At 36.8% G+C, this 14957-nt stretch overlaps 1 protein-coding gene across 1 annotated transcript in view; it reads right to left on the bottom strand.

Moving 5' to 3' along the window:
* The window catches only part of LOC100671695 (phospholipid-transporting ATPase ABCA3-like), a 110272-nt gene that overhangs the window by 71850 nt on the left and 23465 nt on the right, over positions 1 to 14957 (bottom strand). Inside the window, exons 3-4 of the mRNA XM_064294799.1 lie at positions 7483 to 7600; positions 259 to 440 (exon numbers count right to left, since the gene is read on the bottom strand). Coding sequence (XP_064150869.1) covers positions 259 to 440; positions 7483 to 7600 — 300 coding nt within the window. The remainder of the gene's footprint in view (positions 1 to 258; positions 441 to 7482; positions 7601 to 14957) is intronic.

The raw sequence follows: 14957 nt of genomic DNA, 5'->3' as shown, positions 1-14957 counted from the left end.
AAAAAGGGTCTTTATCCTTTTAAAAATTATATATTTTTAAGATTCCTGGGATAACTTGTATTCTCAGAAACAGTATTTTTACTGTATTTCCATAGCTTTTATTTTGTATCTTACAAGGAGCAGAAATTTTAATCTTATCATTAAGCTGGCAATGGTGGGCTTGAGCGTTGTTAACTGGCCATTTGATTCAATTAATAATACATCATTTTAACTTCAAGCCCAGAAAGAAATTCTGTTCCTATAAGGTTTAAAACATACCTTGCCAAAAAAGTACCAAGGGTGAGGCACACCGTACTCTCCTGGAAAAACAGCTTCCATATACCAGATTACTACAGCATATAAAAAAGCATCAACCAACAACATCACCATCACATGGCCAAAAGCAAAATTATCTGTAAGGCCGAATGGCTTTTTGAGGTTTCGCCATTGAACTCCGACCTCTGAAACATTAACAAAAGACAGTTATTTTATGTCAGATTTGATTAGAATTATCCCCGAAGACAGCCGATTAAACCAACAAACAAAAAGATGTAAAAGTACTGTTAAAAAAACCAAACCCAGTGCCGTCGAGTAGATTCCGACTTGTAGCGACCCTATAGGACAGAGTAGAACTGCCCCATAGAGTTTCCAAGGAGCGCCTGGTGGATTTGAACTGCTGACCCTTTGGTTAGCAGCCGTAGCACTTAATCACTACACCGCCAGGGTTTCCAAAGTACTGTTATTATATTATTTTTTGAATACTTGCTATTTTTAATAGAATATTATCTTTTTTGATTCGATAGTTTATATTTCAAATTAACTGCAACTTGAAACATCAAACCCATAACTGTACATCCTTGGCTTTGATTTTAGGGTGAGGGATCTATCCTCAGTTACCAGAGACTGTAAATCCTTCTAATGAAAAAAAAAAAAAAAGAAAACCTCTTTCAGTGGTAATTGCTATTTTATTATAACACAGAAAAAGCATTTATCGAAGGAATTAGAGAAAAAAATACTCACTACCTAAAAATTCCTTGATTTTTTTTTTTTTTTTAAGAAGTATCTTTGAGGTTGCTTTGGCTTCAGAAATAATTATTTCTATATCACTGAAAGAAGGGAAGCAGAACTATAGTTGAGTTGGCTCTACAAAAACGAAACACTTTAGTACTGGATTTCCAACTCCTGCTTGCCTGCCACATTCAGCTGACTCATGTTCAAGCTATAGTACTATCTTCAGACATTATTACACTTCACCAAGAAGGAAACCATAGCTCTACAACCTCTAGTTTTTGCTGTCCCCCAAACAAGCACATATACCATTTCTTGCCTAATCTTAGATTCCTATCTAATCTTTTGAGTTGCTGTTGTCAGTTTGATCCCATATACACAGGTCTTAAAAGAGCATAATGCTCAAGGTAGTCCTTTTTTTTTTTTTTTTTTTTAACTAGTTAAGCTAAATAATTGTTTGGTTTTAAAACTTCAGGGGATATTTCTGGTGTAAGGGTTAAAAGTTATCTCAGGGCAAGTTTCAGGGGTTCCAGTAATGGTCACCAGGCACCATCCAGTTCTTTCTGGTCTCACGGCAAAGGGAGGCAGCTGTTCATGGAGGGAATTAGCCATACATTCCATATCCTCGTCCTATTCCTGCCTCTCCTTCCTCTGTTACTCTAGGTGAATAGAGACCAATTGCTGTGTCTTGGATGGGTCGCTCGCAAGCTTTTAAGACCCCAGGCACTATGCAATGAACTAGGAGGTAGAAAAGAAGCATTAGAAGTGTTATTAGGCCAGTTAACTGGAATGCCCATGAAATCATGACCCTAAACCTCCAAACCAAGGAACCAAATCCCATGAGGTGTTTGGTTGTACGTAAGCAGCCTTAGCAGTTTTTTTTTTTTTGTCATTGTTATAAATGTATCTGTCATATAACTTTTGCCAGGTTCAACACTTTAAAGGTGTACAACTTATTGACAGCAATTACAATAATTGGCTGGGCAGCCCTACCCTTAATCAATGCAATTTTTCCATCATTGTTAACCCCTCCTTTCCCCTTCTATCCTGCCCCTGATAACCACTAATAAACTTTGGTCTCTATACATCTGCCTTTTCTTGTCTTTTTATGTAAGTGAGGTCATACAATACTTGTCTTTTTGTGACTGGCTTATTTTGCTCAGCATAATGTCTCCAAGCTCCATCCATACTGTAATATGTATTAAGAATTAAATTACCCGAGTAGTATTCCATTGTATGTATGTACGACATTTTGTTTATTCATTCATCTGTCGATGAGCATTTAGGTTATTTCCACCTCTTGGCTACTGTGAATAGTACTGCAATGAGCACTGGTATATAAGTCTCTTTTTGAGTCTCTGCTTTCAAACCTTTTATTCCTAGGAATGGAACTGCTGAGTCATATCGTAGTTCTATTTTTAGTTTTTTGAAAAACTGCCACATTGTTTTCCTTAATTGCTGTACCATTTTACATTCCCATCAACAATGGATAAGGTTTCCAATTTCCTCACATCCTTGCCAACATTTGTTATTTTCTTTTTTGTTTTATCTTAGCCATCCTAAACCAAAAAAAGAAAACCCCAGTGCCGTTGAGTCGATTCCGACTCATAGAGACCCCACAGGACAGAGTAGAACTGCCCGATAGAGTTTCCAAGGAGCGCCTGGAGGATTCGAACTGCCGACCTCTTGGTTAGCAGCCGTAGCACTTAACCACTACGCCACCAGGGTGAATTTCTCTGAGTGCACTTCTCTGATGGCTAATGACATTGAGCATCTTTTCATATGTTTGGTGGCCGTCTGAATGTCCTCTTTGGTGAATATCTAGTCAAGTATTTTGCCCATTTTATGATTGGGTTGTCTTTCTGTTGTTAAGTTGTCAAAGTTTTATATATATTCTGGATATTAGATTCTTGTCAGATATATGGTTTCCAGAAATATTCTCCCAGCTAGTAGCCCGTCTTTTCACTTTTTTGGTAACGTCTTTCGATGAACAAAAGTTTTTAATTTTTATGAGATCCCATTTATTTATTTTGTCTTTTGCTGTTTGTGCTTTTGTTATTATATTAAATAATCCATTGTTGACTGCCCTGACAGGGAACACACAACAAAGAGTCCCCAGTGGAGCAGGAGAAAAGTAGGGTGCAGAACTCAAATTGTAGTAAAAAAGACCAGGCTCAGTGGTCTGATTGAGACGGGAGGGATCCTGGAAAACATGGCCTCCAGACTCTCTGTTAGCTCAGAACTGAAACCATTCCTGAAGCCAACTCTTCAGACAAAGATTCGACTGGACTATGAGACATAAAATGGTGCTTGCGAAGACACTGTTTCTTAGCTTAAGAAGATAAAAAAAAAAAATTTTTTTTTTTTTTTTTTATACATGAGACTAAATGGGCAGCTCCTGTCCAGAGACAAGATGACAAGGCAGAAAGGAACAGGAGCTGGTTGAATGGACATGGGAAATCTGGAGTGGAAAGGGGGAGTGTGCTGTCACATTGTAGGGAGAGCAACTAGGATCATATAACAATATGTGTATAAATTTTTGTATGAGAAACTAACTTGAACTGTAAACTTTAACTTAAAGTACAATAAAATAAAATAATCCATTGTTAAAAGCTAGGACTGAGAGTGTTGCCACTGCATTTTCTTCTAAAAATTAATTACTTTTACCCATATCTTTCTTTTTATTTTGTTTTATTCTTTTTTCTAGGCCCTAAAACAATGCTTAGGTTTTTCTCTTTCGTTTAAAAATAATAAAGCCATTTAGCTCTAATTCTAATGCACTTAGATCAACTGTTTTATCTTTGATTCTTTTTCGGGTACATTCATAAGTAAACTGTTAGTTCCTTAAAAAAAAAAAAAAAAAAGAAGGATAATTACTTATGCTTTGCCTGCATCCCTCAGATTTAGTACAAAGCTGGGTAAGTGAAGGTACTCAATTAGTACTTTACTGATTACATAAAAAAAAAAAAAACTTCATTCTCCAATTCTTAAGGTCTTTTTTTTAGATTTTAGCAATTGAATAAAAAACACTGTCAAATATGGATCCTAGATAACTTTGGTTCTGCAAGCCCAGTTTTTTTTTTTTTTTTTTTTTTTTTACTACTGTGGCATTAACTCCAACATAACCATCAAGTTATTATTCTTATCCTAACTAAAAATCATTCAAAGTTCCCTTTAAATATTACTTGACAGTAAGGGATTCCAATGTTTATCGTTCCTCAATATGGCCAAGGAATTAACTAAGCAGAACCAAAATTTGAAAAGGAAAATACTCACCTATACTTTCAAGTTTAATTAGAAGATTGATCCCAAATGTCATGGCAACATTTGATAAGAGACAGGAAAATAGCTTCCCACGAAATGGCATCCAAACATAGTGAGGACTGATGATAAAATACAGGAGATAGGATACAAAGTAGATGAACCCTCCAATGGTGATAGCCGTGTTTGCTGCATATTTGAAGGAAAAGAATCGAAATCATAAAAACATACTTAAAAAATGGGACATCTTTTTTTGTGCTATAAACCAGTTGCTGTGGAGTTGATTCCGACTCATAGCGACCCTGTAAGACAGAGTAGAACTGCCCTGTAGGGTTTCTAAGGTGCGGCTGGTGGATTCAAACTGCTGACCTTTTGGCTGGCAGCCTGAGCTCTTAACCACTGTGCCATCAGGGATCCTTCTGTGCTATAGCACACTGAATTTTATACTAAAGCATTTGTTCATTTACCAAATCTGTCATTTGTGGTATTGACAGTTACTTCTGGAAATCACACTTCTAGAAAAATGATTAACATTTATATCCATTAAAATAAAGAGCCCAATTATGTTCCTAAGAATTTACTTAAAGGAAATAATTTCACGAATTTGAAAAAATCTATGCAAAAAGATATTAATTCCAATCTTTTTCAAATAGTATCAATAGGGAACTGATAAAGGAAATAACAATACTGTAAAAGGGTACAACATCACTATTAAAACATGTATAATTATTCATTTATTGATAATATTAAGCTTAAAAATGGATGTATCACATAAGTAAAATTCTACATGTATGTATGCATAATAAAGAAATGTCTGGAGAGATAAATTTCAAAATATATTAAGTCAATAGTTCAAATCTACCAGGTGCTCCCTGGAAGCCCTATGGGGCAGTTGTATCTCTAAGTTTTGATGTAGTTAATATATGCAGTTTTACGTGTCCGAAAAAATTTACTGATGTTCTAATCATTTCATCTTCCTATGAATGGAATCTGAAGAATATGAGGTATCTTTGCTAATGCGGTAATATATATGTACTCTTTTTTTTTTTATCTATGTTTAAAACACGATGTACTATAAAAATGTAATTATTCTTCATATTTGATGAATGATAGTAACCATTCATACTATATGAATGATAATCATCAATAAGAATCTGGGCAAGTGAGTGGGGCTGGGAACTTGAACACTAGTACTCCATCAGAACTAAGACTAGAAGACACTAAAAAGGTATCAAACACAGGTTCAGACTAGTGACTGCACCCCACCCCTTACAGAAAGCAGGGTTACTGGGCTTAGAAAAAAGTCTCTGTTAAAAGAGAACTAAGTTTTTTTTAAGTGTTTTTTCAAAAACCTAATCCCACCCAATTCCGTACTGAAATTACCACTTGGACTCAGTTCTTGAACTCACTTTTTCTTGGACTTAATGTGCCTTTAGCTATGTGATTCAGAATACCACCTCTTCTTGATTTTAGTTCCACACTTTAGGCTTTGTCATTCTGTGTATCTTTTTATCAGTGCCTCACCTCACTCTGTAATGTTTCTGGATAGTGCTGACTGCTTGACAGGACTCCGTGTCTCAAAACAGGGTAACTGTTTTATGTTTGTTTCTGTTTAAAGACACCTTACCAGTAAGTTTTTAATACATATTGCTGATTTTTTATCACTGAACTCACAGTCACCAGCACTGTAACTGATGCCAGATTTTGAGGTTACAAATAAATTCTAGCAAGTAGGTGAATTTACGAATAGAGTATGCATGAATAGTAAGTTCACTACCTTTGAAACTGGAACTAGCCAGGAAGTTCAGGATTCAATGGCATCTACAAAAGGAAAAGAAGTCTAATCCTATTGAAAGTAAATGTGCTTCAGTTAAATTGGATACAACAAAAACTAATGGGTTAGCCATGAGGGAAGAATTTACTAATGTTTGACCCACAGAAACCTTCAGGGAGTTAAAAGGATGCAGCTTAAGGATGACCTGAAAGTCAGGAGAAGAATGTAGAAGCTGCAGAGGGCAGTGCTACAGCAGGCAGAGCAGATGGGAGAGAAAACCAGAAGAGAAAACTGGAGGCTTACCTCCAAAACTAATGTTGGAAAGTGCTGAGAAATATACCACTCTTGGAAAACAAACAAACCAAAAAACAAACCTGTTGCCGTGGACTTGAATCTAACTCATGGTGACTCCGTGTGTTACAGAGTAAACTGCTCCATACAGTTTTCTCGGCTGTAATCTTTATGCAAAGAGATTGCCACGCCTTTCTCCCATGGTGCCACTGGGTGGGTTTCAATTGCCAACCTTTAGGTGAGCAGACAAGTGCGAACTCTTTGCGCCACCCAGGGACCTCCGTAAAAATAGCCAGCCCAAACCTACTTCAGGTCCTAACAGTAAGTGCTTCTGTTTTGCATATAACTCAATTCAGAAATCTTAGTAGTTCCTTTGTAACTCTAGCCATCTTACATCTAATTTTTGTACTTTGTTGCATTGTTTTATTATTTTGGTTTCTTAATAAAATTATCTATCTTTAAATCTCCAAGTTATTTGTGGTTTGGAGATGGAAAATGAATAGGACTCCGATACTGCAAACTCAAGCTCTTTCAGGAACCAGGTAGATTACTATATGAGGGAAGTGGTGCAAAATGAAGGAGAGTTGTGGGAAACTGGAGCCGCGAATACTTTGCCTCCACCTTGGCACTATTGACATTTTGGGCCAGATAACTCTTTGTTGCAGGGAACTGTTCTGTGCATGGTAGGATATTTAGCACCATCCCTGGCACCTACTCACCAAATACTACTAGCACCCTCCAAGCTGCGACAGCCAAAAATGTCTCCAGACAGGCCAATTATCCCCTGGGGAGGCAAAATTCCTCCTGGTTGAGAACACTGGCCTAAGAGCATTAAAACAAAACCCATGTTGGCCAATCTAAAAACTTCAGGGGTTGGAATTTAGACCGTGGAAGCCATTTTCAATCTCTGAGCATGTTTTTAAATTTGAGATAATGTAGGGAGGATCAGTATTATCCATGGTAGCTGAATATATCCAGGAAAAACTAGAAACAGTGGTGGCTGAAAAAGTGGAGGAAAGGGTAGTTGCCAGTTTATGAAAATCCAAAGAGGCAGTTGTAGACACCAACCTTATCCTGCGCATTCCATCTTTTCATGGTGCTCCTACTATGCTCCTACTGGGTCCATGAAAATGACTGAGGACTTGGCGGAAGGAGATTTCTGGACTTACCTTTACTGAAGAACGTGGTAAGCATGAAGGCAAAGAGGATAGTGGTGATGCCATAAAGCAACAGAAAAGAAAACACCAATGTTGGGTCACTGTAGCGGATGACTGGCAGTTTTACAATCTACAATAAAAAAAAAAAAAAATTCAGTAAGAAAATTCAGTCATATAGAGGAAAAGAGAAGGGGGTTGGCGAGGAATATAAAATGTCTCTATTCTATTTTCACTAGTTATGAAATTCACTAGCTTGAAATTCAGTGATATGCAAAATAAAATGAATGATTCATGAAGACAGATAAGGACTCTCTGATATTTAAGGTTTTATCTTCTGACTAGTCTCCGAATTACAGCAACACAAGTCTAAATTAATGCATTTGCCAGCAATTTGTTATAGCATTGTTTATCCCAGAGTTACTATCCTATTAAGATCTACAGTATAAAGCAAAACAAATTATTAATTACAGTACTGTCCAATAAAGTTAATATATAATTTTCTCCCTGCCAGCCAGCCAATGAGGGTAGCTCCATATGATACACTTTTACGCCTTTTTCTCAGTTGCTCTCCACTGTCGTTTTTCTTCCTGCCATTACTTTTGACCCATACTGGTTGGGGGCATGGCAAAAATGATTGTGCTGCAAAAGCACTAAAGAAGAGTAATATAATGGGTGTTAAAATGAAAGTTTTTTGGCCTCTCAAAGTGGGTGATCATTTTCAAGGAGTCAGCTGACTAATGATCAGTAGTCAAGAAAGATTCTGGTTCTGGAAACATGGCACACTAAGCTAAACAGAGGCCCTTCCACTATCATTGTATACAATTTTTTTTTCTTCTTTTATACACGTAGCTGAACACAGAAAAAAGATAGGGTAATCTTCAGGTATCAAAAATGGAGAAGAAATTGAAAACGAGAGCTGAAAGCATGTGACTTAAGCTGTAGTAGCTACAGGAGTGGTTATTGGATCTATGAAAGGATAGAGCTTAAGTTTTATTATCCACATAAGTTCTTGGCTCTGTGAGAGGTGAGAAATTGAAACTGAGACTTCTATGAAGAACCTGGACTCTCAGAGAGCTAAGCCATCCAAGAAAGGGAGACTAGAAATGACAAGGAAGCTGTCTTGGCATGGGGTTCTGGATGCAAAGAAATGAAAGCAGATTTCTGTGAGAAACTGAAACCCTAGACCTGCATCCCACGCAGGCTTGAAGGCTGATTCACATTTTTTCCAAGATGAGCAATCAAAGTAAGTTATTTTCTTGGGCCAATGATATGGTACCACTGGACACTTGGTAGAATTCAATGTAAAGCCACAGTGGAGGAACCCAACCACAACTCAGGCTTCACAGGAGTCCCAAACAAAAAGAAAGCCAGTTGAAAATGAGCCAAAAAACAAAATTATAAAACACAGAAGGAAATAAAATACCATGAGCAAAATCAGCAGAGATAACCAACATAAGGATAGATAAGCACTTCAAGAATAATAGATAATAGAAAAATAATCTAAAAATGACTGTAAGGTACAGCTAAAATGATTAAAGAGATACAATGAATAAAAACAATAAGAGCATGACATTATGTAAAAAGAATAGGCAGATACGAAAAATAAAACAGCATTTAGAAATGCGAAACACAGTCATTGAAATTAAATATTCAACGGCAGATAACAGATTTGAATGAGATGAAAAATAAATCAGTGAAACTTCTGTGCTTGGTAACCGTATACTGGTAGTTTAAAACTCATGCTGAGGGCAACTATAAAAACTACACAAAATATTAAAGACGCGGGATCAATATATTGGAGAAGACAAAAATGCAGAGGGGTGAGCCTAACATTTAGGATGGCATTTTTCCTGGTGTCATCTGATAGCTCTGGACTCAGTGTGGGGCCAAGTACATCAATTCTAAGTATGCACTCAGAGGCTGGGGTAATGACTATCGTTAAAGCAAGCTTGCTCTTTTTCTCCCTCTTTCAGCGGGCCATACAAGCTGCCCACACATCCACAGGTGCAAGCCGAAGGAAGGGTACTGGTATAACTGTGGTGGGGGAGAATGATGTCTGGGATACCTGCTTATTCAGCTTACTCACGTCTTCTAGTTCTGCTTAGGCTTCATCCGAATATACTATTTCAATCTTACAATGGATTGCTAGTGGACCTGTCCAACTTTGACTTGGCAATCCAAGCAAATCCAGTTCTTCACAGGCAGCTCCAGACACATGGTCACTGGACCATGATCAAACATTCTATCTCCACAGGGCATCGGTAACGTTCAAGAGCTAGTTCTCAAAACGGGTATAATTCTCTGCTGTGAATGGCATGTCCTTGATCAAGAATCCCATAGCCTGGCAATATGATTCCCTCACTGGAGCTTGCCATGAGAACCATAATGCATTTCTTCTTACCACTGACACCTCCAACACTGCAGGATCTGCTCAATCATAAGGCCCAAGTGAAAGGACCAATTGCACTGTGCCCTAGACCTGTTACAGGGCCCTTTCCTGCTCTAGGTCTCAGGTAAAGCTGGCAGACTTATATGTTACCTGGTAAAGCAACGCTCCTAGGTGTGGAACAGGTTGCCTTCCTTTTCTGTGGTAGATGACGCAAAGTTTAACCACTCGTATTTTACTTTGGAAGAATATCTCAGCACATTCCTGACCACTGGACACATAAATCTTCACTGTAGTGGCTAGTTCTTGAATATCCATGGGGTTTATCTCCCACCCTCTGGAGCATAAGCATCCTAACAAGAACTCCAGGATAATAGCCACCTCTTGTTCATCCTGTCCAACCAGCAAGATGCCATCAATGTCTGGATCAGTGTAATATTCTGTGAAATGTCCAGGGAGTCAAGACCTCTGTGGACTATACTGTGAAAGAGAGTGAGAGTAAACACATCCTTGGGCAAAACTGTAAATAAATACTGTCTACCCCACATGAATACAAACTGTTTCTGATCATCTTTTCTAACTGCAACAGGATGCCATACATACATCAAATCAACGGCCACATGCCAGGTACCCAGGGTCTTATTAATCTGTTCTAGCAATGATACCATGTCCGGCACAGCAGGGGAACCATCATTTATGAGTGGAAAGAAAAACATTAAGATAAGCAAAAACTGAGAAACTTAACCCTTAAGAGCCTCTAAGTGAAGGAAATACTGAAGGATATACTTTAAGGAAGGTAAATTGGATTCAAAAGGAAAAATTTGAATACAAAAAGTCATAGTGAGGAAAGACTGTGATAAACATGCTTGTACAGGTTAATAATAATGACTAAATTAAGTGGATTTAAAAACATGGGGAACTATAATTCTAAAAAACCATAACATGGAAAGTGGAAGGGGGAATGTAGTCTATGTTCATTGTATTTTTTCAGAGAAAGATAAAGACACTGATTGCTTCTAAACTATATTAAGTCAATTATGGAAATTAAAATGTTCTGTACAACCCACTAGATGAGCAGAAACGGAATGCATAACTTTTATATCAGCAGAGGAAAAAAGGTTAGTACAGAAAACCCTATCATTCCAATAAAATGCAAGAAAAGGAAAATAAGGCATAAGAAAACACAAAATAAGATAGTAAAATAAATCTAAATGTAGTAGCAACTACACTAACAACAAAGTTTGCACACTGAGTAAAAGGAAATCTAGGATATTCTGTTTTTAGGAGATGCATCTAACAATGTGATGAAAGTAAAGGATGTTTTGGGAAAAGATAAAACAAAAGCTGTCATAGTTATATGATCACACAAAAGAGACTTTCAGGCAAGAAGTATTGACAAAACATCCATTACAAGAGGTAGAAGGAATTATTCATGATGAAGACATAGCAAGCCTGTTTACATCTAACAATATATTTCAAAATACGTAAGGAAAAAAAATTGACAGAATCACAAGGAGAAAAAAAATCAATTCACAATCATAGTGATGGATGTCAATGAACATATCTTAGCAATTTATACCCACTGCTGTCGAGTCAATTTCAACTCATAGCAACCCTACAGGGTTTCCAAGGCTATAAATCTCTACAGGAGCAGACTGCCATATCTTTCTCCTGAGTAGCCACTGGTGGCTTTGAACTGCCAACCTTTTGCTTAGCAGTTGATCATTTTAACCACTGCACCACCAGACAGATCAGATAAAATTAAGAATAGAGAAGATCTGATTACAACAAAAAGCTGGATCTAACATCACATATATAGTACCTTTCTCTTATCCATTAGGGAATACAGATTCTTTTCCAACACCCATGGAAAATTAACAAAATAGGGACTATTGGTATGCCACAACGCTAGAGTCAACAAATATCATAGAAGTGGTATCGTATCTACCTTATTCTTATTTGATCACAACGTAATTAAGGTAGAAATAAATAACAAAAAGCCCTAAACAGAACAAATGTTGCTGAAAATGTGAGAAATAGGCAATCTCATCTGCTAATGGTAGAAATGTAAATTTGTACAATCACTTGAAAAATAATTTGATAATATCCAGTTGAGATAAGGATGTGTATACCCTATGATTAAGCAATTCCACTTCTGGGTATCTATCCAGGGAAACTCTCACACATATGCACGTTCTGAGAGACTCACTGCAGCACTCTTTGTAAATATGATGAAATGAACAAAACCCTGCTTTTCAGTAAGGGACTGAACGGTTAAACAATTGTGGATTTGTTCATACAATGGAATACTGTACAGTAGTTAAAATGAACAATGCTACACAGATCCATATGGACAATCTCAAAAACATAATGTTGAATAAAAAAGATACTGTCAAAAGATGCATTTAGTGTATAATGACATTCACATAAAACAATATTTTATGTTGCTTATAGAACCATACAAATGCAGTGAAAAGTAAGAAAACACATGGGAATGACACATACACTTTCAAGGAAGTGATTATCTCTCTGAAGGGAGAAAAGCAGAGAAAAGGAAGGAGGAAGTGAAGTGCAGTTTTAGCTATAACTAAACTTTTATTTGATTATAAAGAATTCTGAATCAAACAAGGCAAAATGTTCCCTTCTGAATCAAACAGGGCAAAATGTTCCCTTCTGAATCTGGGTGGTAAGTACAAGGGCATCCGTTATTTTTGAATGTTAAAAATCTTTAATAAATTAAGTTTTTTTTTTTTTAAATGGGAGAATTAAGGGCAATAATAAAGGAACAAAATGTCAAAATAAATTCATGACTAGAAATCATACAAAAACAACAATTAGAAATCCAAAAGATAAAAAACAAGATTTTAGAAATGGGCACTGTTATAGAAGGGCCGAAGAGCAGGTATGAAACAATGGTAGACAGGATCGGTGAAATTGAGGGCAAATACTCAGATATCACTTTGTTTGAGGAGAAATCAGAAACAGAACGAAGGAAGATGAAGACACCCTGAGAATTATGTAAGATATGATCAAAAGCAAAAATCTGTTAGTGATCAGAGTTCCAGAATAGGTAGAAAACAGAGAGAGGATCACTGAAGAATTGCTGACAGAAAAATTCCCCAATATCATGAAAGATGGAAAGCTGACCACCCAAGAAGCTCAACGAACCTCATGTAGGATAGACCGCAAAAGAAAATCACCAAGGCATATCATAATCACACCCTCAAAAACCAAAGACAAACAAAGAATACTGAGAGCAGCTCCAGAAAAATGAAGTTACATACAGAGGGGAATCAATAAGACCAAGCTCTGATTACTCACCAGAAACCATGCAGGCAAGAAGGCAAGGGGATAATATATATAACACCTTGAAAGAAAAAAATTGCTAACCAAGAATAACATATCCTGCAAAACTCTTGTTCAAATATGATGGTGACATTTCCAGATAAAGAGAAATTAAGGGAATATGTAAAAACCAAACCAAACAAGAATTATTAAAGGGAGTCCTTTGGTTTGAGAACAACATCAGACCGCAGCCTGAGTCCAAAGTACATAAAACAAACTCTAACAGCACTGAAAAGAGAAATGAACAGTTCCACAAAAATGGTAGGAGACTTCAACACAACACTCTCAGTAAAGGACAGAATATCTTGAAAGAAACTCAACAAAGATACAGATGATCTAAAGGACACAATCAGTCAACCTGACCTCACAGACATACACAGAACACTCCAACTAACAGCTGCAAAGTACATGCTCTTTTCCAATGCACATGGGATGTTTTCCAGAACAGACGATATCTTAGGCCACAAGACAACCCTCAACAACATCCAAAACCCTGAGATAATACAAAGTATCTTTTTGAACCACAATACCATCAAAGTAGAAATTAACAACAGGAAAAGCACGGAAAAAAAATCAATTACATGGAAACCGAGTAACACCCTGCTTAAAATCCACTGGGTAATAGAAGAAATCAGAGTTGGAATAAAAAAATTCCTAGAATCAAATGAGAATGAAAACACATCATACCAAAACATCTGGCACACAGCAAAGGCAGTGCTCAGAGGTCAATTTAGAACAATAGACACATACATCAAAAAAGAAGTGACAAAATCAAAACATTAGCTATACAACTTGAACAAACAGAAAGAGAACAGCAAGAGAAGACCACAGCCACCAGAAGAAAGGAAATAATAAAGATCAGAACAGAAACAAATGAAATAGAGAATAGAAAAACAATAGAAAGAATCAATAAAACCAAAAGTCGGTTCTTTGAAAGGATCAAAGAAATCAACAAACCACTGGCCAAAGTGACAAAAGAAAAACAGGAGAGGACACAAACAACCCAAATAAGAAATGAAATGGGGAACACTACAACAGGCCCAACTGAAATAAAAAGGATCATAACAGAGTATTATGAAAGACTATACTCCAACGAATTGGAAAAACTAGAGCAAATGGACAAATTTCTAGAAACACACTACCTACCCAAACTAACACAAACTAAAGTTGAAAATCTGAACAGACCCATAACAAGAGAAGAGACTGAAGCGGTAATTAAAATAACTCCAACAAAAAAGCCCTGGCCCAGATGGCTTCACTGGAGACTTCTACAAAACATTCAGAAAAGATCTGCCACAACTATTCAAACAATTTCAGAACACAGAAATGGAAGGGATACTTCTGAATTCATTCTATGAGGCCAGCATAACCCTGAAACCAAAGCCAGGCAAAAGACACCACAAAAAAGAAAATTACAGACCAGTATCTCTCATGAATACAGATACAATATAGTCCTAGTTAGAGCAATAAGGAAAGAAATAAAGGGCATCCAAATTGGTAATTAAGAAGTTAAACTGAACCAATCTGCAGATGATGTGATACTATACCTAGTCAACCAAAAAGACTCCATGAAAAAACTACTGGAACTAATAGAAAGATTCAGTAAAGTAACGGGTACAAGATAAACATACAAAAATCAGTTGGAGGCATGTCAAGACTTAAGGGAATTTAAAGGGAACAAAAGAGAACCTGACTGTGTACAATATTGGGAATGCATCATCACAGAGAAAAGACTAAAATGAATTAGGATAGCACT

The sequence above is a fragment of the Loxodonta africana genome, chromosome 12 (assembly GCF_030014295.1).
Source record: "Loxodonta africana isolate mLoxAfr1 chromosome 12, mLoxAfr1.hap2, whole genome shotgun sequence".
Taxonomy (NCBI): domain Eukaryota; kingdom Metazoa; phylum Chordata; class Mammalia; order Proboscidea; family Elephantidae; genus Loxodonta; species Loxodonta africana.
Note: the sequence above shows the minus strand (reverse complement) of the source record. Positions and strands in the feature narration are given on the sequence as shown.